The sequence below is a fragment of the Nothobranchius furzeri genome, chromosome 12 (assembly GCF_043380555.1).
Source record: "Nothobranchius furzeri strain GRZ-AD chromosome 12, NfurGRZ-RIMD1, whole genome shotgun sequence".
Lineage (NCBI taxonomy): Eukaryota > Metazoa > Chordata > Actinopteri > Cyprinodontiformes > Nothobranchiidae > Nothobranchius > Nothobranchius furzeri.
In genome coordinates, this window is record NC_091752.1 from 60007220 (window position 1) to 60031143 (window position 23924).

Consider the following 23924-nt stretch of genomic DNA (forward strand, 5'->3'; position numbering starts at 1 on the left):
CACCATCAGTGTGTGAATGAGTGTGTGAATGGATGAGTGATACACTGTAGTGTAAAGCGCTTTGGAGTCCTTACTCGGAGAGGCGCTATACAAGTGCGGGTCATTTATCATTCCGGTTTGGCGACAGAGCGACGTGCACGTTTAAAATATAGCTCAGACGCACCAATGGGATTTTCTCTGACTAAATCCAAGGAATGAACTTAAAACCTTATGAAACATTAAGCAAAGAGAGACTCTAACAGGAAGAAGTAAAGAAACCCAGAACTCCCAAACTAAAGAGACAAAGACATCCGAGCAGACCACGATAATGCCCGAAGCCAACATGGCTAACCTCGAAGGAAGCCTGGAACAGCCTGGAACAGCCTGGCAATAAGCGAACAAATAAAAGCCCTGCAAAGTGAAATAAGAACGGGACTAGAAACATTCAAGGATGAAATAACCACTGAACTTCAGGACAAGGTAGCACAACCCAAAGATGACATTCATAAGAAGTTTGACAAGATAATGGCTCAAATGAACAAACAAAATGAAAAAAGTGATGTTGCCTTGACGTGCGCTGAGGAAATAGAATCACTGAGCTTTGAAGCTCACACAGTACCACAACAGCTAGTGAGAGAATGAGATAATAATGGATAAGCTGGACAACTTAGAATCACGGTCCAGGTGGAACAATATGAGAATCTATGGAATAGGAAGTGGAAATTAAGTGATTCAGAATGTGGATAAACAGCAGGCTGTAAACATGTTTATTTCTGCTGTGAAATGAGCCGTTTTACATAGGAGTCATTGAGGATTTCCTCAGTTCTGCTGCCAGCCCCCAGTGGATGAGGATGGAACTGCAATTTTAGCCTGAAAATTGGAACTACTGCCACACCACCCATCCTTAAAGTGAGGGACAGTTTTGAGTTCTGTGTGGCACAAATAACCAGACATTCTGTATTCTTCTAAATGGACTACACAAATCTTAGCGAGAAGAACAAAATGGCTCATTGGCTCTGTGTTGAGATGGATGTCAATGACCATATTTGGCAGTTATCTTGGGGCAGCAGTAGTGGTAGAGCAGGTGGTAGAGCGGGTTGCCTCATGATCGGAGGGTCATGGGTTCAATTCTAGCTCCCGCCAGGGGTATCCTGCTGTATCCTGTGTCCTTGGGCAAGACACTTCACCCAACTTGCCTGTGTTAGTGGTGGTCAGAGGGGCCGACGGCGCCAAATGGCAGCCTCGCCTCTGTCAGACCCCCCCCAGGGCGGCTGTGGCTACAAGTAGCTTACCATCACTAGCAGTGTGTGAATGTGAGAGTGTGTGAAAAGCGTCTTTGGGTGTCCAGAAAAGCGCTATATAAGTTCAATGCATTATTATTATTATTATTATTATTATTATTATTATTATTATTATTATTATTATTATTATTATTATTATTATCTTGACAGAATAGAGAACTAAACAAAATGGAAAATTGAGAAAACTTAACAGGTTGAAAATTATGACCAAAACTTTGTTCTAAAAACTTCTAAATACCACCTTAAGTAACTAATTCAATATTTTTGGCACACCTAGTGACTTAAAATGTACAGCTTTTGTATTGTTGTACTTAAGGGCTAAGAAAGTGGATTTTCTTGTTATTTCTCCTTTAAATAAAAACGTTAAACGCTACTCCTTATTGATGGTGTTTATTTGTGTGTTTGTGCAGAGTCCCTCAGTGAGGCGCTAAAGGCCATCACTGTGAGCACTGAGCTGACTGAGGAGGAGCTTAAGCCTAATCTGGACACGGTGCTGACGGCACTACTTGAAAAGAGTGAGTCATACCTGTTTTTTTCCTAGAGGGTTAGTGTTAACTTTAACCAGCATGGAGAGTGTTCATTTTTAAAATGAACCAATTCAAAGTTCAGTTCATACATTTTAAAACAAACTTGTTCATCTCATAGTTCATAGTAGAATTACTGAACTACGTTCACAGTTCTAAAAAAGACTTAGTTCATAAGTTATTTTTATTTCAATATGATGCGGCGAGCTATTACCCTCATATTACCGGCATTTTCCAATTGTTGCCACCCGTTCAGTCCACACTCATACCCAACTGCAGCTTTTATCCCTAAACTATATTTTCAATAAGATTAGGAAAAAGTTGCTGTGTGAACAGCTTTTTCAAAAAGATTAATTATTAATTCATCTGCGTGAAGAACCAGACTGAGGTAGAAAACAAGGACGTGAGTTTTGAGCCCACTATTGTGATGTTAACGTGTAAGGAACTATATTTTTGTATGTCTCACTTTCCTATCTGTCAGGTATATTTTCCTGTTCACAGAGTCCCCTTGAAGTTTCATTTGTCACATACAGTATTTCTTCACGGGTCAGGTAGGGCTGTCACGGTAACCGCAAAAATGAAATATCGCAATATGAAGAAGCCCACCGCGTTGCATCATGGGCCACCGCGATTACTGAACTTGGTTCAACTCAATGATGCATGTAGAGAAGGATGGCTGCACTGGTATCAAAACGAAACGTTACTTCGCTCCTTTGGGAGCGCTTTGGTTTTCAGTACGTCAGCTGCTGCGCAGCCAGAGTCCTTGGCCGGGAAAGAGCTGCCACCAGCGGCAAAAAAATAATAATAAACGCTCGGAGACCTGCTGAAGTCCCGGACAAGCACTGCTTCTGCAACCGTCCCGAAGAGAGTTTGAGCCGAACTGGAGCTCACTCGCTACCTGCAGGAGGAATGCATCCACCCTAAAGAAACCCCCCTGACATGGTGGAGCAACAACCGGGAGAGATTCCCTTTGCTCGCCAGTCGCACGCAAGTACTTTTCCGTGCGGACCTCGTGGACGCGTCAAGCATAAACCAAACTTTAGTGCAACGAGCGCACCATCCGAGAGGGTAAATGTTGCCACCCCTCTCAGATCCTCTCTCAAACTGTATATGGTTAACATGCTGGTTTTCCTTGTGGGTAACAAGGACGTGACCGAGCTATAAATCACCGTCATTCGTGTGTGTGAAAGTGAAAGTGAAATGATAGTGCCCCGCGCCCGGTACATGTAATTTTTTATGCTTGATCTTAAACAACTAAACAAAATGGGGACTTGTTTCTTATTTGTTAGATGCTGCAGCCAAATTTGCATTTGAAAGTTTAACCTTCTCCTGAATTTTGTTGTTTTTAAGTTCAGTCGGACTCCGACTGTCTGAGAAACAAACGTTACTGCGATCTGTGTTGTTACTGCCCTTTGATCTGCATTCAGTAAAGTGTTATAAAAGAAGGCACGGCAATTTTTAACCTTTTTTAAATGTGTAAACATTATGTTTAGATAGTACTGCAATAAAAAAAAGTGCTGCAATAATATCGCACACCGCAATATTAATTGCCACCCTGAATCACCGCAGGGGGAATTCCTCAACCGCGACAGCCCTAGGGTCACGTTTTGGTGATAACAAGTACCTGCGGGTGGTTCAACTACAACTTGTTGTCCAGTTTATCTCAGAGTTTTGCGTGGTGTGTTTAATTAATCTGTAAATTTGTCCTCCTGGTCTTGTTGAACCAAAACCATGTCTCCTACATTTACTGCATGAATCTTCACCTATCCTTTCTGTCCTGCGTTGATTTTGCTTCACTAATGTCTGGCAACTTTCTTTTTATTTTCCTAGAAAATAGAAGTTTTCTGCTGGTCTTTGCCAGTGGTTGGGTGTTCAATGCTCCTACATATATAGTAACATATTTCCTCAGTTCTCTTTTTCAATCAAGTACTTCAATTCAATTCCATTCAATTCAAGTTTATTTAAATCGCGCCAAATCACGACAAAAGTCGTGTCAAGGCACTTCACACAGTAAACAATCCAATACAGGTCAGTTCATTAAGCCAATCAAATTATAGTTTCCCTATATAAGGAACCCAGCAAATTGGCAATCCTCATACTAAACAAGCATATAGTGACAGTGGAGAGGAAAACTCCTTTTTAACAGGAAGAAACCTCCAGAGGATCCTGGCTCAGTATAAGCAGCCATCCACCATGCCTCACTGGTGTAGGATTTGGTTAATTGAGTGCTTTAAGAGCTCAGTATATGACACGTCCAGTGACGTGTCGACTTTTGTCACAGGCTTCAGACAAACGTCTGGACGACAACCAAAACAGTATATCTCTCTGGTATGGACTTTGGATAATGTCCGGTATCGCGTCAGACTAACCACGGTTGATCAGACCTCGGTTAAAGCTGTTTAGCTCTGGTGCTAACGTCGAACCTTCTCTGATCTGAGTCCACAACAAGCATAAACAAAGGTGACAGACTCACACATAAAATGTGACAGAGTCACTCAAAGGACGTGGCAAAATCACACACATAAATGCATTTACCTTTCAAAATCAACAGCCAGTTACTCTCTTGCAGTTTTGCTGTAGCTTCCCATGAGCACAGACTGAAATGGCAAGGGGTGAGTCAGCACCCCGGGTGGCGGGGACGGGAGTCTCCCGTTTGTGAAATAGATAGGGACAGCGTCCCCGGTGGCCAATAATGAGATCACCCTTGTCTTCCACCCAGACAGAAAATAATAGTTTTTTTGAAGAATTAATGAATCAGAACCGAAACGAAGTGGACAATTTTAATAAAATCTGGCTGGCATGCCAATATGTAGGATTCGGTAAATTGAGTGCTTTAAGAGCTCAATATATTACCTCTACTTATGACCAATAAGCTGTATTACTCCTCCAAATAAATATAGAATATCAACCTGCTTGGTCTTTGTATGTTTAACCTGAGGATTCTCGGATTCTTGTTTATCCAGGGATTGTAAACACTTTGACAGATTCAGGTTTATACAAGTAAGAATTTATTCTCCAAACAATTAAAACATGACAAGTTAACTAATATTTACTGTGTGTACTAAATTACCTCCATTCCACATCTCCTCCATCCAGATCCCCCCCCCCCCCCCCCCACACACACACATGTCTCAACAACTCAACACTTTTGATAAGCTTGCTACACCCTTGGCATGGCCGGATTAACCATATGGGCAACTGGGCAATTGCCCAGGGCCCACAAACTCTAAAGGGCCCATGGCAGCAAGGGCACGAGCAAAATACTGTATCTATAATTTCCCGCTTTATGAGGACTATGGTGACCGTATGTCCCATTTTCCCCGGACACGTCCACTTTTCACTCTCTGTCCGGGGCGTTCGGACTGGGGGTTATTGTATCCAGGAGCAGGGATCGAATTATGGGGGAGCTGTATATCCTACACATCCAGGGGAGCTGGAAAAAAGTTTTCTACCTATATTACATCATTTATGGACTCTTTTGAGCAGAGAGCACAGAGAGCGGCACAGCGCGTTGTTGCGCAGCGCTCCAGGCTGCTGCTTCCAGCACATGGTCCATTCTCAAAGTGGCGCAACCAAAAAACTATAATTAGCACACGATCGTTCATGTCCGCACATGTTCTCTACTTTCTGTCTTATTTGCGCCTGAAGCACTCTGCCACTGCTCATCACCTGTGCTGTGGTGGTTTCACCTCACTGACGCAGCATCGAAATGCGCTCTCCGCTTTGTGGTCAGGAGATCCCTTTGATCTGCTCAAAAGTAACTGATGAGGTGAAAAAGTAAGAATCCAGGCAGCAGATTTTCTGGAGAATTAAGAGGAGATGCAGGAAGATGAGAGACGGACAGGACAGGAAAATAGTTAAATAAAAACAAGAAAACAAAACAAAAAGTAAAATGTAGGTAGATTTATCTTCACTACACGTTTTTACCTGTATAAAGCAACAAGCTATACACATGTAATATTTATACATCTGATACAGTTCAGGTCACCTTCAACACTCAGTCACACAGCCAGGGCCGTTTCAAGACATTTTGGGGGCCAAGGCAAAATGCCCCCCCCCCCCCCCCACATAACTGGGCTCCCCAGAAGCCTCTGTGTAATTCAGCTTGGTTTATGCTTGACGCATTCATTTTCCGCGCGGTGATGCGGCTCGCGGATGGAACGCGCTTCACAACTCGCAGCGTTTATGGTTCGTGCGGCTCGTCTCTGCAGTGAGCCAATATTCTCCCAAACTGAACGGGGCAGCATGGAGCTCTACGGCATGCATCCAACACTACACCATAGTAGAAGTAGAAATTACTGTTTAAAACATGGCATTTCAGCATTTTTAACAGCGTTCTCGTCTTTTCCGACAGTGCGAGCTATTTCTCTCCAAGAATTATTAACAACATGTTGATCCCGGTGATCTCTGAGAGCTGAATCATACAAATGTCTGTATTTACGAACCTCTGCCATACTAGTGTTTGCCGGTCCGCCATGTTTTTCCGCGTCCGTCCGTCCGCGTGGTTAGAAAATTTCCGAGGTGCGCGTTGCAGAAATCTTGGGCCGTGCGGAGATGCGGTGGAGGGGCGTGGTAGTTAAAATTACGCAAAATGACGCAACTTTTCCGCGCGGAGCCATGCGGACCTCGCGGACGCGTCAAGCATAAACCAACCTTAATTCATACCCTGTCCAGCAGTATTAGTTATACGGTGTTTATAAAGGCCCCTCAGACTTTACTGACATGTTCTAATATTATCAGATGAAAAACTAAATTATCAGACATGCTGTCTCATCTGCTTCTTTTCTAAACTTACAAAAAGTAACAAAATCATTTGAAAGCCACTATTTGTGGATTCTCTGAAAGTTTCCATGGAGTGTGGGACAACTAATTTTTTCATTGATCCTATCGTCTAATCTCACAGCTGAAACAAGCATCCTTAATAATCTGTGCACAGGAAGCTTTCCGATGCTGTAGCAAAACAAAAGGTATAATAATTTATTATTAATAAAACCTTGCTGCAGCACTAAAGCAGAAAAATGAGATTTTGCAATAAATACGCAAAATATTTACATATGAATTGTTTCAGAGCCCTTTTATTGGCAGAAGCTGATATTAATGTAGTTCTTTCAAAAAAAAATGGGAGCCCAACGTGGTTTATGTGGCGTTGCCATAGTGTGATGTCATAGGCACAGATCCCCTGTCCTCTTGTTTGGAAATGGAAATATGGTCGCTCTATATTAAACAAACTGTCCACCCGGGCTTTTGCGCTGCACAGAGACGCTTCGCTGCCTACGACTTTGAACATCAGTTGAGAGTCAGTCTCATGCAGACTGACCAATGAAGAGAGGGCCTCAAGTTAAGACCCTCTCCTCACTGGTCAGTCCACACAAGGTGGGTCAAAGTTTACCCTGAGCGGGTTACATGATGTCAGGAATTCAAGTATTGAGTATATTTACTGCATATTACAGTACTATATTCTGTATGTGACCATATTATGGTGATCCTTGGGTCATGATGATGGGGCCCTTGAATATTGTTGCCCAGGGTACAACAAAGTGTTAATCTGGCCCTGACCCTTGGGCCAGCCTACTTTCATCCACTTTTGTTATTTTTGTTATTTATCTTTTATTATTTTATTATTATGCTGCTGGCAGTAAACATACTTTTAAACTAACACCAGGGAGTTCAGCCTAACCTGTGTTCTGCACCTTATGGATTTGTGTGTTCCCAGGGAAAGATGCAGCTATGGAGATAGCCAGGAGTGGGATTCTGCCCATTCTGGTCCAGTCCCTACAGAACAAAAGCAGTTTGAGCTGCCAGGTGGCTCTGGTGGTGGCAGAGATGGCACGGGAAGGTAAACTCTGACTGTGACAGTTTGTACAAGTTATGCCACTTGCTCACTAGCATCGGATCCACTCCACTCCACTCACCCCATGCTGGCCACATTTGTTCAACACTGCCTTATTAATGCGGATGTGATTGAGCACAAAAATAGATATCAGTGATGTCATGAGCGCATCTCTGAGCACGTGGGTGTTGCAAAAGAGCGCGGAGAAGTTAGTGGTGTCTCCATTATTAAACAAAAGCCTTTTGGAGACTTTCTGACTCTGATTTGCTGTGTGTGTGTGTGTGTGTGTGTGTGTGTGTGTGTGTGTGTGTGCGTGCGTGCGTGCGTGTGTGTGTGCATGCTAGTGTGTGTGCGCGCCTCCTCACAGCAGTGACAGACAGTAAAACAATTACAGTCAGAGGCTTGTTAACTCCTCAGCATCTAGAATGATGAGTCGTACATGCATGAATGCACACGGCTTATTCTATCCGCCAATCGGAGCCTCCCCCTAATGGTAGCCGGCCAATCAGTCAGCAGTGAGTATGTTGGAACGGTTCAGCTCCAGGCAGACTGCCTCGGGAAGAGGGCTGAAAAGAACGAGAAATGAGAAAACTCCCAACCCGGTCCAGGGGAAGTGGAGCCGACGCTGGTGTGCAAGTGCCTTTAGATTGAAACAAATGCTGTGGTTCATTAGTTTAACTGAATTTATTTTCTTTACTTATGAAAATAAACCTGTAGAGCCTCTTTATGGTGCCTGCAGGATCCAAAACTCTGTCATACATTCCAGCCTCAGATGAAGTTTACTGACAATGACAGTTACACTGTTCTAAATTTAATTTTGAGAATTTATGTCATAGTTTCCATATAATAATTATAATTATTACTGAAGAAATGTTAAAAGAGGCGTGACAGCTGCTGCATAGGTTTACATTAGAAGGTTGCAGAGTCTTGGAGACATTCTTGGACAAATGTTTGAAACACACATGCTTCCTACATGCCACGTCCACCTTCAATGATTTTCAAAATAAAAGATAATGATAAATGACCTGCACTTGTATAACAACTTTCAGAGTGAGATGACTCCAATGTGCTTTACACAACAGCATATCATTCACACACACATTCACACACTAATGGCGATGAGCTATGTGTAGAATAGAATAGTGTAGCGGAAATCCACATTTTATATCCTCAGGTTAACTTTGTTTGGATTTACACGGAGAAGAACAATAACATTTTCCACAAAGGTTTCTTTCACACTTAGCAGAGAAAAGGGGGGATCAGTAAACAGTGCAAGGTAACTTGTATGCTCCACATAAACACAGCTGGAAACAGGTTGTGGTGGTGGACATTTTGCTCAGCTTTTGTCAGACTCTGAACCAGGAAATGGCTGCAGGCACTGAAACAGAAAGCAAAAAACTCCGGAGCAACCAGTGACTCCGCCCCCTAGCCCATCACCGGCCAGAGTCACAGTAGCCACGTTTACATTCACACATTTAATCAGATTGAAGGCCCAATCAGATAAAAAATTCTGCATGTAAACATGTCAATTGGAATATTCCGATTGAGAGAGGTGGTTTTGTCCGATCCTCATTCCGATTGATGTGCATGTACACAGCCGTTCAGATTGTTGGAATAAAATAATCCCCACTGTTCATGTGTGCAACAGCTAGCAAGCCTCCCCGTCATCATTTAGAGTACCTGAGTTAAAAAATGACGGCCTAATTAACAAGCGCCGGCTTTTAAATTTGATCGCAAGCCGTCCCCGTTTCAGTAATTTCTAAACCAGAACTTGCATTTTGTGGAAGTAAAATAAAAATCTGATTATTGCACAAATCATTTGACAAACATAATCCAGTCTGTACTGGAAACACGCAGATTAATTTCGGTTTTGCTGCACAGATCCCTGTTTCTGTGAACGCAGCAGCTGTTTCTGCAGCAGGTGGATGGAGACCTGCTCGTAAAGAAGACAGGGTAACATTGGTTAATCACACCTGGTTTGAGTTTAAGGAGGCTGATGTTGAGTAGAAAAACATCCTCAGTTAAATAATCTGGGCAACTATCTGTGAAAAAGCACGTTAATGTAGATGAGATGAGATGGGATGCGGGTTGTTTAACACATGATGAGCACCGGCTTCCAAACTTCCTGAACATCTCCTCTTATTTAGTTTGAATCAGAGCTGTAGAAAGAGAGAGTTGCGACACTCCAATAGATTTCTATGGAAAGAATGGAATGCGGAAGTCACATGGTTCACGTAGCTTCGAATAGTTCCAAACAGCCCCCACTGCTGCATTGACCGTAGTTCATTTTCGGTGTTTCGGAAGGATTTTCTCCAGTAAGTTGATGAATTGTCGTCATTGTTTTGCATTGTGAAGCGTTAGCTAACCGCTTCGTACCGATATGAGCAACATAATGTTTTTTTTAAGTTGCCAGTTTAAGCTAGATAACCTTTAATGATCTAATTGTGTGCAGCTTGTTGATTGTGAGCAGGAGGGTTTAGACAAGCTTGATGAGCTGTAGACGGGTTTATTTCAGTTTGTTTGATTCTATGTTCTAAAAAATATTCCCCACAGTTTGAAATAGATTATATGCTTTTTACATTATTAGTTTTATTTGGGATTCATTTGTACAATACGTTGCTGTATCAACACGAACATGCATCAGAAATGGAAGCAAAAATGGAGAGACCAATGATATTAAAGAAAATGTGATCGTGAAGACAATTATTTCATATTTTTCAGTTAATAACACTGACTGCAACGAACTGCTGAAGCATGAGACAAACAGGATTACGAACGTAAGAAGATATGTTGTTTTGTGGACTCAAGTAATAAGAATAGAATAACGATATTTCATGAACAGTAGTCGAACACAATAACTTTTAAAAATTTGACATTTTCCATAAAACTGCTCATTTCCACTTGCTTTATAGTAATATTAGCATTTGCAATTTTGTTATTAAGTAAGGAATAACAAGAAATAAGAATTAACAATAACACAACTAATAAATAAACGTCAAAGAGTAACTAAAACAAAAATCTTATTTAACCATTAAAGATTAAACTGTGTTGTGTGTCCATCTTCAAGTTTTCATTGTGGCGGAGCCTCTGGGTACTCGGTCCGGTAGGGAAGACCCGAGTGGCACCGACTCTTTGGTCCAAGAGTTGCCGCTGGTACACAGGTGTTGAGCTTGTGTCTTAACTTAACTCTGAAGGAGTTTTGCGTCAGCTGGTGCAGGTGGCGTTTATTCGGAGTGATTCTATCGGCGTGACAGAAAAGCTTAGGTGGAGGCTTCGGGCGGCCGACCCTTATCCTCTGTGACCTTCATCACCACCATCTCCTTATTCTGTTCTTATTCCGTTTGCCCGGGATCATTGATTTCCCTCTTTCCTATTCATTTTCTCTCCCTTTCCTTACATTTTATTTTTGTTTCTCCTTTTAAACATATTCTTAATTATTCGCACAATTTTTCGAACTTTTTTAGGATTTTTTAAAAATCAGATTTTGCTGGTTTGCTGTATAGATCATATCTACCAAGGTTCACACAGATTTGCTGTTGTAGAATTAGACTACAGATGTATTTTGGGTTTTAATTATGATCAAAAATATGTCACGATTCCATATAGAGTATCAACCTAATTGATCTTTGAATGTTTGACCAGAAGTGATGATGTGTGAATGTGATGTTATCAGAACCCTCGTATCTGAAGAAACTGAGTTCTGAGTGGGATTGAATTTGGTCTGCATTAAACTAGAAAGTTGATTTCTAATAAAACAGCATCAGACGCAATCTGTCGTGCCTACGTACCCTTTTTTTCTGAGACCCCGAGGTAGAACCAAAATGTGTCGAAGTCCGTGGACTCCAAGGCACCGAGGTCCGTAGGAGAAACTGCGGCACCACTAGACCGGTCTTCGAGTTGTCTCCAGGTCGCAACAGGTAATGTTTGCGTCTATGGAAGGATTCTTAAGGAGTCAGAGCTGTGTCCGCTTTGTTCTGAAGGAACCGTTTGCGTTATCAGCTGTAGTGGGCAACAGGTTTTGACAGCTTGTCAAAGATGCGATGGGAGAAGAGTTTTCCTCCGGTGGCCAGTCCAGAGTTGTCTCAGCTGACTCACGAGGAAGTGAGTTCTGTTTTAATAATTGCCATATTTTGACTTAATGACAAATCAGAATTTGACACGTTAAGGGGGTTTTGCCAACAACCTCAGGAACCACAGCTTGTCCAGATACAGGAGCTCTGATTTGTGGATCAGAAAGCAATGTGTCATGAGATTACTTTAACCTTGTCATCTTCATGTGTGTGAGTGTGTGTGTGAGCTGTCAGTAGATAGAGATTCAATTTTTAAATCAAACTTTACTGATCATAACATAATACTGTGCATTTCAATTTCAGTAATTTAAGCACAGATTAATCAAAACATTATTATTCTCCAGCCATTATTGTTCATTCAACCATATGATTATTTACGAATTTCATTGCATCATCCAGTATTCGTTATTATAACCATTCATTATTATAAAAGTTCATTCTTCTTGTTCTATGAAGCAAAGCAGATAAAGATAAGAGGAAACTTGAGAAGGACCTTGGTAAAGCAACAGTATCTTTCTTGCAGATTAAAGGTTCCAGTTAAGACTTATGTCTCCATATGACTGGATACTGAAGAGGTCAAACTGTAGATGAAAAACTGGCCATTTCTGGACGCTACAGTGTATAATGTAGACGAGATTTTAAAAAGTATGTTTTGCCATTTTCACATCATGGCAAAAAAAAAATCTAGTTAGATCAAATTGGGCGTGGCCAGTAAAAAAAAGTGATGCTAAATCATCCAAGGAACAATAAAATATATCATTTATGAGTGGGTGACTTGTGGTTTAAGAGTTAGTAGCCAAAACACATTTAAATTTGCAATAATGGCACCTAGAAATTGATTGTTAAGAACAGTAATAGCCTGCCTCCCTGATCACGTTGGTCATTTTGATGTAAGACATGTGGGTGAATGCTTCTGTTTGTGCTGCAATAACATTTATGGAAGAATAAATTGTAAAGAGACAGATCCTAACTACATGTGGCAGGTCCCTTAACTGTGAATTTTTGTGATGAGTGGCTGTGGGTGAGGACTTTGATGCAGTTTATTTAATGATGACAAAATTAAAAGGTCAGTTTACTTGACTCATTTAGTTAAAAAGACAATAGTTTAGAAAACTAAAAGGAAGGTGGTTCTTCACTGTTATGGAAAAATTTGTTTATTAATTCTTGATCATTGACTCAACCAACTTAATGTAAATGTATTGCTCTATGCCTCTTATTCAGACACACCCACAGAAGCCACACACACACACACTCACATTCTCTCTCTCTCTCTCTCTCTCTCTCTCTCTCTCTCTCTCTCTCTCTCTCGCTCTCGCTCGCTCTCTCTCTCTCTCTCTCTCTCTCTCTCTCTCTCTCTCTCTCTCTCTCTCTCTCTCTCTCTCTCTCTCTCTCTCTCTCTCTCAATAAACTGTGAACAGATGTTCGGGGCATTTTGCCTCGTGCATCATGCCACAGTTATAACTGTTGACTTGTTTTTCATTGTCTCCTTCTCTCTTCGCTATAGGAAATGGGTTATTGATAAACATGTTGATAAAATCCATGACATTCACAGAGCATCATTTACAGATTGTTTCCATGTTTCTTCCTGTCTTGTGCTGTAGGGGCAGTAAGAGAGCAGTGCATTGAAGCAGGCCTGGTGAAGGTTCTGGTTCCACATCTGAACAGCAACAACCAGGAAATGTTGCTGAACACTGGCCGGGCAATTGGACGCATCTGCTTTGATAACAGTGAGTATACATAGGTCAGTGAATGGTTATATTTTGATCACTCACTACAAAACTTGAAAATGTTTATAATGCAGATTTCAGTTTTGGTATAAAAACAATTCTAAAGCATGTTTTAATCCACAGTTTTACTCGCAAACTCCATCTTTTCTCTTTTCATTCCAGCATACCAGCAGGACCAGTTAGTACAGAGTGGTGTCATCCCCAGACTGGTATCCATAATGAAGGAATACCCCAACAATGACCCACTGGTCAACGTGTGCCTGCTGGCCCTCTGTAACCTGGCAGACATGGGTGATTATATTCTACTGCCGTTTATTTTAGTAATATTCATTAATCTGCCACAGTTTGAACATTTAAACTTGTTGTTAGTGGATCACTTGAACAAAAAGCAAATAATTATTTACTAAGTCTGTATCAGCCTCTATGCAGGTTGATCCATTCTTGATGTTTAGCTTCAGCTATTTACATTTTTCTTCTCAGCTTCACACGAATTTGAAAACTTACTAGATTGTCTTGTAGTCTGCTGGAGTGTTTGCTAAATCATCGTGGATTGGCTGATTTCTTAAACACATCAAAGGTTCTGGAATGAAGCAAAAAAGTGGAGAAAGCATAGACTTGAAATAAAGACCAAAGCATTATCAAAAATATTTAGCTCTGCAGGTCAGTCTACCCATGCTGCATCGTAGCTTCAGCAGGTCTGGAGCCTTGGGCTCTATCAGTTTTGTGTCTTGCCAATCACAGCGCTATGTTTGTTGGGTGGGCATGGAATCAAAGAAGAAAACTGCAAATATGGCATTGGTTCACCCCCAATCCACACCAGTGATAATTTTGACTAGAAATTTAATTTAATTTAGTTTCAGTCTTTGGACTAAAATTCAATTTAATTTTAGCCATGATTTAATCATCCAATTTGTTTAAATACTAGTCTTAATTTAGTTGACTAAAATATATGTATTTTTCCATCCATCCATCCATTTTCGGCCGCTTATCCAGGGTCGGGTCGCAGGGACAGTAGTCTAAGACCCAGACTTTCCTCTCCCCAGCTATTGTGGCCAGCTCTTCTGGGGGAATCCTAAGTCATTCCCTGGATAGCAGTGAGACATTGTCTATCCAGCGTGTCCTGGGTCTTCGCCAAGCCCCCACAATGCGGGTGAAAAATTGAAGCAAACGCGGAAGTGACAAAAATTGCAGTTCCACCCTCATCCGCTGGGGGCTGGTGTCAGAAGCGAGCAAATCCTCATTGACTCCCATGTTAAAAATACCAATTTCACAGCTGAAATAAACTTGTTTACAGCCTGGTACCAAAACATGTTTTTTGTTTAAATGATCTAGTTTACACTCATGACAACTCTCAGGGGGGTGAATTTTTTCTCACTCTTCTATGTGTATTAAAAGCCTAAAATTCTGTATAATTAATGAGCATCAGACCCACGTGACCACAGAGCTAGCTCCGTGGAAAGGCCTCAGTAAAGCCTCGGTCTGGCCTGGAAACTGTTCCGGGATTTTGAGTCTCTGTGTTTGTGCATTCTTTTTGGGATAGTTTTAGTGCAATTGTTGGACAAAATGACTTGCTGTGGCATTAATTGCACCAATAGAGCGTCCACTTCCTTTTTTTCGGTAAGTAAAATTATATTTATGTATTTTAGGTCACTGCCGAGCTGAGCTTAGATTTTAACATGTACTGTTTAACCATGACATTTAAATGTCATAGGGTAAAACCCAGTGCATTTAACATAATGCTGCACTTTAGAAAATGGGTTGAAATATAACATGTTGGTGGAGCTGGGTTCCGACTATCGGCTTGTGGAGCTCTCGGAAGACCGATGTTTTCCACCCGTTCTCCCCTCTCCGCAGCTCGGCGCATCTCTCTCTGTTCGCAGCTCCTGTCTGCTGCGCGGGCTGCCGGCTTTTGGAGCTCTGGGATGGAAACCGATGTTTTCCACCCGGTTCTCCCCAGCGGCAGCTCTGCGCATCTCAGATCGCAGCGGCGCTTGTCTGCTGTGCGGCTGCCGGCTTGTGGAGCTCTCGGGAGACCTCTGTGTTCCACCCGGTTTTACCCAGCGGTCAGCCCGGCGTATCTCTGACTCAGAAGCTCTGGTGTAGTGCACAGTTAACTCTGGTTGTAGCTAGGTTGCTACCTCCATTAGCTTAGCTCCCACCTCCACGTTAGCTTTGGGTTAGCTTCAGGTTAGCTTGTAGCTAGTTCGACCGGGTGTCGTCAGTTGATCCCAGCCTTACAGCCCCACCCTCAGCTCCACCTCTCCTCCCTTTTGTGCAATTGTCTGGGCTTGACGGAACCTGTGACACGGTCAAAATGGCGGTGGTGGCCATCTCCCATTTTTCTTCAAAAACTTGTTATTGGAGTCTATGGAAACCCATTGTCCAATATTTATATGTCGATGGTCTTCCCTTATGTCTTCTCGTGGTCGGACGTGCCCTGAAAACCTCACCAGGGAGGCATCCAGGAGGCATTCTAACTAGATGCCTGAGCCACCTCAGCTGGCTCCTCTTGATGTGGAGGAGCAGCGGGTATACGCCGAGCCCTTCCCGGATAACCAAGCTTCACACCCTATCTCTAAAAGAGAGATGCCAGCCACTCTGTGGAAAAGGGGTTGGAACTATGGTTGGGCATCAAGCATTGATTGGAACCGGGACCAACTGTTAGTTTTTCCCGGAATTGTTCAAAGTTTTTTATTTTGATTCCTAGTATGCCTACCGGATGAGGAATCCGCGGCCGATCTCCATGAAAAATTAACGTGATCTGCAAATTGTGATCAACGCTTTTCAGAGCTGATCACACAAGCTGTCTGTGTGCAGCACATGATCACCCTGAGAGTTTTAGCTGAAAACAGCAGGATGTTTTTGGATATGTTCCAGACTTTGGTTGTGGTCAGAAACAAACACACTGGTTGTGCTGCAAGTCTTTTTCTTTTTTCTCCAAAACGTGTTTTTGTCTAAATGAAGGTGATGTTATTATTCACAGAATTAAAATTCATGTTGAAGTTAAGATTATTTCATGAAGCAGGACCTGTGGTTAGCTAGCTCATGTAAAACATGTCATGTCTTGAAAGAATAAAAATCGGGAATCAATAGGAACCGGAATCAAAACGAGGAATCGGAATCGTTCAAAATCAAACGATGCCCAACCCTAGTTGGAACATAGATCGATCTGTAAATCGAGAGCTTTGCCTTCTGGCTCAGCTCTCTCTTCACCACGACAGATCGGTACAACGCCCACATCACTGCAGACGCAGCACCAATCCGCCTACCAAGCTTGCGTTGGGGGGGCAACACTGACCCTGGCCATTCTGGGATTCTCCAGAATTCACAGATGGCCAGTCTGCTACTGTTGTATTGTCATATTTTTTTCAATCGCTTTGCTGCAATTTTCACAACCCTGATGTCATTTTTCACAACTCTAGACACAAAACGCAAAACGAATCATCAAAAAGCACCTTTTTTCAAAACTCTAACCCATTTCTCAATTGCTTGGATACAACACACACAAAACTTAGATTATTGGTTGATTGAACAAATATTACCTGTTCAATTTGACACTACTTAACATCAAAGTACTACTATTTCAAAAAGCAATTCACTCATTACATTTCAAATGAGTCTGTTCATTTCCTTTCAATGATCTAACTATCAATCGATACAACTACTCAAAATGATAAGTAACTGTTGCAATACTCTCAGTGCTGTATGAATAAAGACAAGCAATCAAACAATAAATTCATTTGTAATTAGCTATCCAATTCTGCCTACTCGTTACTGATGATTGGATGCTCATTGTGGAATGAGTATATAAAGAGGTGATTTGGAGTTGGACGCGGACCATAGTGGACAGAGTTCGGTGGTGGACTGGGTCAGGAGCAGGGGGAACGGTTTGGGCTGACTTCGAGGGTTGTTCGGGTGGTTGGCTGACGGCCTGTACAGGCCCGGGAAGACAGCGGCCCGGCTTCGCTTTGGTGCAGCCTTGCTTGTTGCAGAAAATGGGGAGGAAGGGGGCGAGTAGGTTTGGAGCGGCGGTTCAGTCGGTGGGGACAGCAAAGAGAGACCGTAGGAGCGGCAGTGATGCATCAGATTGTGACTGGGATGCGCAGCTAAAGCAACAGAGACTGGAGGAGGGTGGCTTTGTGATGCATATCAGGGCGGTAGGAGGTGCGCATTTTGCCACCTCTAACCCGTTGGTGGTATCCCGAGACCTGAGTGCCGTGTTGGGGGATGTGTTAGATGCCACCGTGGTGTTCAGTGGGCTGTTGGTGGTGGTGTGCCAGACTAAGTCCCAGTGTCACAAAGCGCTGGGGGTGGACGTGGTGGTTTCTGAGTCGAGGTCTGGTTGTATGGTTGAGGGTGTGGTGTACGGCATTTCAAAGGTCTCTGAGTCGGAGGAGTTTGGTTCCCTGGGTGGGGCGGCGGTGGTGGCTGTTCGGCGTCTGGGGTTTAACGCATGTGGGTCCACTCCGCTGCTGATTACTTTCGACGCAGTGGAGCTCCCTGCTCGTGTCCAGTTGGGCTTCCTTAGTTTCACGGTGAGAGCGTACGAGGAACCTCCTCTGGGGTTTTTTTTAGGTGTCAGAGCTATGGTCATATGGCCGGTGCCTGTGTGGTGGGGGTGCATTGTCGGAGGTGTGGGGGTGACCATGAGGGCAGGAATTGTGATCTACCGCTTCGATGTTAACTGTGATAGAAACCATCAAGCGGCTTATAGGGGTTTTATGGTGTATAGGGTGGTGGTGGAGTTGGGGAAGGTACAGGCTGAGTGTCGTATGCTGAGGCGGTGCGTCGTATGGGGTGCGGAATCGTGGTGCGTCCGGGCCTTGTCATACGCCTTTGTCAGCTAGTGGTGGGGATGAGGGGGCGGGTGTGGTGATTGTGATAAAGCTGGGTGGACACTGTGCGACTTTTTCACTCGTAGCACTCTGCTTCAGCTCAAACTGTATGACTTTCTTGCAGAGCAGATCTCACGAGTAATGTGCTTACACTGTACGACCCAGTTCTCTGCGACCTGATTGCTCACTTTATACGTCTGGTAGCATCACGTCGGATCTAAAAACATGCTAAAAATAGCAGTTTTTACACAACACATCAGACTTTTTTTGTGTTGTTTTGCCTGTTGTCCTTCAGGAGTGCTGCAGGAGGACACATAGGGATTTATGGGGGTTGGATGAGGAAAACAAAATAAAGAAAGCAAATCTGTGTTTTGTGATCAGTTTAATTTGACTTGAACATGACGAACACGCTTTCTTGACAATCCTTGTCATTGTGTGTAAAAAACGTGTAGAAATACAAACGAACAACGTGTGTTATTAGGGAAATAGCAGGCGAGCGGTGTTGACACATAATTACGCATGCGCCGTGAACAGTTCTGGAACTTTTTGGGTCGCAGCCACTCGCTGCGCCGCTTCAACCCTCACGAGGAACGAGCAAAATATCAAACACTCCAGGAGTCCGTGCGAGCTCACGATTGCTGATCGGTAGCTGGTCACGTGGTGTTAATCGCCTCTCGTAACCCCCTGTATACTACACGACGCTCAGCGCAAAACTCGCCCCGATCTTGTGGATTCTCGCACGAGTGGAAAATCGACTCAAAAAAGTGAAAAAGTCACACAGTGTACGCCCGGCTTAAGAGGAAATTTTTGGTGTTTCTGGTTGAGGCCTTGTGGAGGGTGAAGAATGGGGTGTCCAACAAGTCCGATGTAGCTCGCAAGGTGACAGCAGTGGCGGGGGTCTTGTTGGGTTTTTCTGACGTGTCCCCCGAGGAGGTTTGGGGGCAACATGTTTGCAAGGTGTTGGGGGTTCTGGGTCTGCTGTGGATTGTGGGACACCCTTGGTGGAGGGTGTTGATGGTGGGGGTGGGAGTGTGAGTGTGAGTGTGGGGTGAGCCTCCATGTGGGGTTTGTGTGTTTTCACTGGGGTGGGCGCTGGTGGTGGGTTTTGTTGATGGTGGTTCTGTAGGAATACTGAGTGGGATGGTTCGTGTAACTGTTTGTGTAGTGGGTTTTGCTGGCTAGGTGTGTTGGCTGGTGTGGCAGCAAGACGCCTTATGGGCGTCCAGCCTGCCGATATTAAAGAAGTAGAAGAAGCATGGTGACCTGGAGCCAGCAAGAGAGCCAGGTTACAATGGAGATCAAGCAGTGGTGGAAGGAGCACGAAGAGGAAGACGTGCTGGTGAAAGGATTGGCAGAGGACAAGCCCCCCTTCTGAGAGGTGGTCGTAAGCCCCGTTTGAGAGGGGTGGGGCAACGTGGTAGAGAACAGAGACCCAGACAGCAGCTCCAATAGCACAGAGTATCTAATGAGATTCGGGCAATAGTTGTGGACCATGACATCATGGCATGACAATGACTGAGGCACCTAAAATGATACAAGCAAACCTCAGGAGGTCAACCGTGGCCTCAATAATCAGAACATTCAGCAAGAAAAACAGGTAAGTTACTGTATCAGCATCCTCAAAACATTATGCCATGGTATTCTCAATTGTCAAATAACTACAAACCAATGTGTTTCACAGAGTAGCCAAGTGTCTTACTCTAATGTTCCCTGTAGAATTGTGTCCAGGCCATATGGTGGAGGCAGACGCAAGATTCTAACCAATAAACAAGAGCAGGCTGTGATCAATTTGGTTCGGGTCAGAAATTATATTCATCTTACAGAAATTCGCCAGCATATATTGGACATATTCAACTATGTGGGATCCATAAGTTTGCCAAATATTGCACGCATACTGAAAAAACACCAGGCATCTATAAAACAACTATATCGTGTGGAAGAGTGAAGCAAATGAGGACAGAATATGTTCGGGTAAGTTCAGTTTCAAGATGGCTGTAAAAAAGTCCAATAAATTAACATTGTACTGTAACCTCTAAATCTCTTTCCATAATGTATTCTTAGAGGGTGATGGAGCTGGATGCTGATGGCACCCATCACAAATGTATATATGTGGATGAGGCATGTTTTAATCTGGCCAAGACAAGGAGGAGAGGTCGCAATTTAATTGGCCAGCGGCAACCATCCAAGCACCTAGACAACATGGGGCCAACATTACCATGTGCGCAGCTATGTCAGAAGATGGTGTGGTGGGACGCAGACCTCATATTGGACCATATAATGCAACCATCTTCGTCACCTTTCTTGATGAGCTCTACCAGGTTTGCAGAGCAGAAGGTGTGACCTATGTCATTGTGTGGGACAATGTCGGGCTCCATCATGCTCATGTGGTGCAAGCATGGTTTCAGGCCCATGCACGATTCACCACCCTGTATTTACCCCAATACTCTCCCTTCCTGAACCCAGTTGAGGAATTCTTCTCTTTATGAAGATTGAAGGCTCATGATAGGCACCCTCATGAACAAGTCACTCTTCTTCAGGCCATGGATGACGCCTGTAATGGCATCACAGCTGACCAGTGTCAGGCTTGGATTCACCATGCCCGAAGGTTTTTCCCAAGATGTTTGGCAAATGAAAACATCCATTGTGATGTGTATGAGAACCTGTGGCCAAATCCACGAGACAGAGTTTAAGAGCATACAGAGTAATCACTGTTTTGTTTACAGTATTAGAGTACACGATGGAAAGCGGAGACACACAGCCTTTGATTTTGTTTTTACAACCACTGTAATTACTGCCTTTTTGCTTAGATTCCAATAAACCTATGTTGCAGTATGACTGCACTGTGGTGTGTTGGATCAATATTTCAGAATTTGTTTACTGATTCCACTCTCTGTAGTATAATGTCTACTACTGCAGTATTTTCCCAGAGATTGGTGGACTGTACGTGTAGTACCAGATGTGATTTTGTTCTGCAATGTAGAGCTGTAAGCTTGTATATTTGTTTAGATCTTTTTGTTTCTACTTTGTTGTTGTTTTGGCATCTAGTGTTGGCAGCAACGTAAGAATTTTACTGTGCAGAAAAACATTTTTCTACTTTCACTTTGCATATTACAACTTTGAATAAAACTTTGAATATTTGAATTATGAAACTTGTATCGCCTATTTTGTGGTACAATATTAAATGATTATTTAAACAATGGCTTATTGAAACTATGGTTACTCGTGTGTGGGTGATCTAGAGTTTTGTTTCAATGGTTTTTGTTTTTTGAAGCCATGTTTGTGCAAGTGCCAGATGTCTTTAAACACGTGAATGCACAATGCAGTGTTTTGAACACTGGGCAGTGTTACCCTTGTAACACTGTGTTACAAGTGATGGCCGTTATGTTTTGTGTCTAGAGTTGTTAAAAAAGACATCAATGTTGTGAGAATTGTTGCAAAGTGATTTAAAAAAACGGTCAGTATACCGGCATTGAAGGCCTAGTTACCAAATGCAAGGCCAGCCATGGCTATGTTATCATGACCTTTATTATTTTGGTTGAAAGGGCCTGGTCGTTTGCTCCGTCCATCCACCCAGCTCTGATTTGTTCTTCTAGTTTAACTGTGCTCTTTTGCCCAACCACGTGCTCAGAGATGCGCTCATGACATCACTGATAGCTATTTTTCACGCCAGTTTTGGAGACCGTTCATGTGCTCAATCATGTCCGCATTCTGAAGGCAGTGTGGAACAGGCTGGGGTGGGTAGAGATGAGTCGAGCCTATGCTTTAGCTGGGCTGACAGCATTCAAAGCTACATGGGTGTTAACAAATTGTGTCTGTCTTGTTTAACACCTGTATATCCAAAATTTCACAAAAACCACTCAACCCTTTTTTGGAACAACAAAATATTCAATCTAATATTTATAACTTTTAAAAATAATTTCCATTCTATTCTTTGATGGTCATCTCTACTTGTGGAGTAAGACCCTTTAATTCCAAACACCCTAGAACAGGGGTGTCAAACTCAAACTCACAAGGGGCCGAAATGAAACTCTGGGACGGAGTCGAGGGCCAAACTTAATATTTTTTGAAAAAGTGACGGCAAATTTGCACATTTTCTTTATCAACATATATGCAATTTTGAACATTTAAATTTGGAAACAAACTTATTTCTGCATTAACACTGAATGTGGAATAACCAAATTACACACGAACAAGTCAGTTTTAAATAAAAGGCATCAGTGGTATTCATTACTTGTGGTATAATCAGCATTTTTAAAATCTATTCAGGATTTATGTTTTCTTGTTTATTCATTTTTCTTATTTTTTATTCTCCTTTTTTCTCCTGTAATACGTGTCATCGCTGCTGTGACATCTAGCTTTCCCCACTGAGGAACAATAAAGGCATTTTCTATTCTATTCATCTATCTGCAATCTTTCCACTTCCTGTTTACTGTAGGTTAAATCTTTTCTCACGGGCCAACAACAAAATAAAAATATCATTTTATCTTAAATGAAAATGCAACATCTCACCTGTTAACTTTCATGTTTTGGAGCAGAAAAAGAGCATAAAACCAACATATTTAAAGCTCAGTTTGTTCCACTGGTTTACTGTGATGCTCACCTGTTCCAGCCAGATACCTGCATCATGGGGCTGATCTGAGCTGAGGAGGAGACTCCTGTTGTTTTGTTTATCTTCATCATAATAATGACAACATTAGATGACAACAGGTGCTCACATAGGATTGTGCTGATGAACATGTCTGAGCAGCTTGACCGCGTTGTTGTGTGTCGGGGAGGAAACACAACCACAGAGCCATGCTGGTTTGTGCATGTCGCTGTTCGCTGGAGTTATATCAGCTCTGTCTGGAAGTTAGTCGGAAAACTTTCTCTTTCAGTCGTGAACACATTACTGAGTGGCTAGAATCTCCGTTTCTGGGCTTCAACGTCAGAAAATAGCTGAGTGAACTCGGCGCTGAGTGAGAGGAGTGTTTGTCCGAGACAGCGGAGCTGCAGAGACCGGCAGCAGGCGCTGAAAAAACACAAAGGAGGGGGCTTCGTCGGCTCCGCGCTGACACAGCAAAGCATCATGGGAGTTGAAGTCTTTGCGGTAAAATCGGCCAGCGGGCCAGTTTTAATATGTTTTTGATATTTATCTCGCGGGCCACATAAAAATGCTCCGCGGGTTGCATCTGGCCCGCGGGCCTTGACTCTGACATATGTGCCCTAGAAGCTTTATTTGGTTATATCAAAATCTTTACATGCTACTTCATATATTACTGAACATATTTATTGATTGGCATAACACAAGACTGTTCGGGCCTGCTGAGGCTCTAATAGTGTGTGGCTAGACCGACCTGCAGAGAAATATCATTTTGCTTTCGCTACTGTCTGTTTAAATTTCTAGGCAAGGATTTTCTTGTTTTCCTTGAATACGTTCCTCCCCTCACACAAGAAGCTTCTTCAGTTCTGACACTTAAGGCATTAACACATCTGGGTCAGTTTGACCGAGGCTGGATCAATTTTGTTCGCACTGGTTCCCACAGCAGAAATGGGGAGATCCCCGAGCATGTGGGTGGCGCAAAAGAGGCAAGAAAACGTCTGTGGTGTCCTTGTTAATAAGATAAACAAAGGTGGGCATGAGCTGAGTTAATTTAGGAGACTGAACCACTTTTTTTTAAT

At 42.9% G+C, this 23924-nt stretch overlaps 1 protein-coding gene across 4 annotated transcripts in view; it reads left to right on the forward strand.

Annotated features, from left to right (window-relative positions):
* si:dkey-191g9.5 (rap1 GTPase-GDP dissociation stimulator 1) overlaps positions 1-23924 on the forward strand; it is a 59491-nt gene that overhangs the window by 2828 nt on the left and 32739 nt on the right. For 3 of the 4 annotated variants that reach the window (XM_015945530.3, XM_054750619.2, XM_054750620.2), the window contains exons 2-5: positions 1691-1795; positions 7518-7640; positions 13306-13431; positions 13594-13722. In XM_015945530.3, coding sequence (XP_015801016.3) covers positions 1691-1795; positions 7518-7640; positions 13306-13431; positions 13594-13722 — 483 coding nt within the window. Of the gene's footprint in view, positions 1-1690; positions 1796-7517; positions 7641-9872; positions 9950-13305; positions 13432-13593; positions 13723-23924 lie in introns of those variants that run through there. The other variant, XM_070542770.1, reaches the window with a different exon arrangement.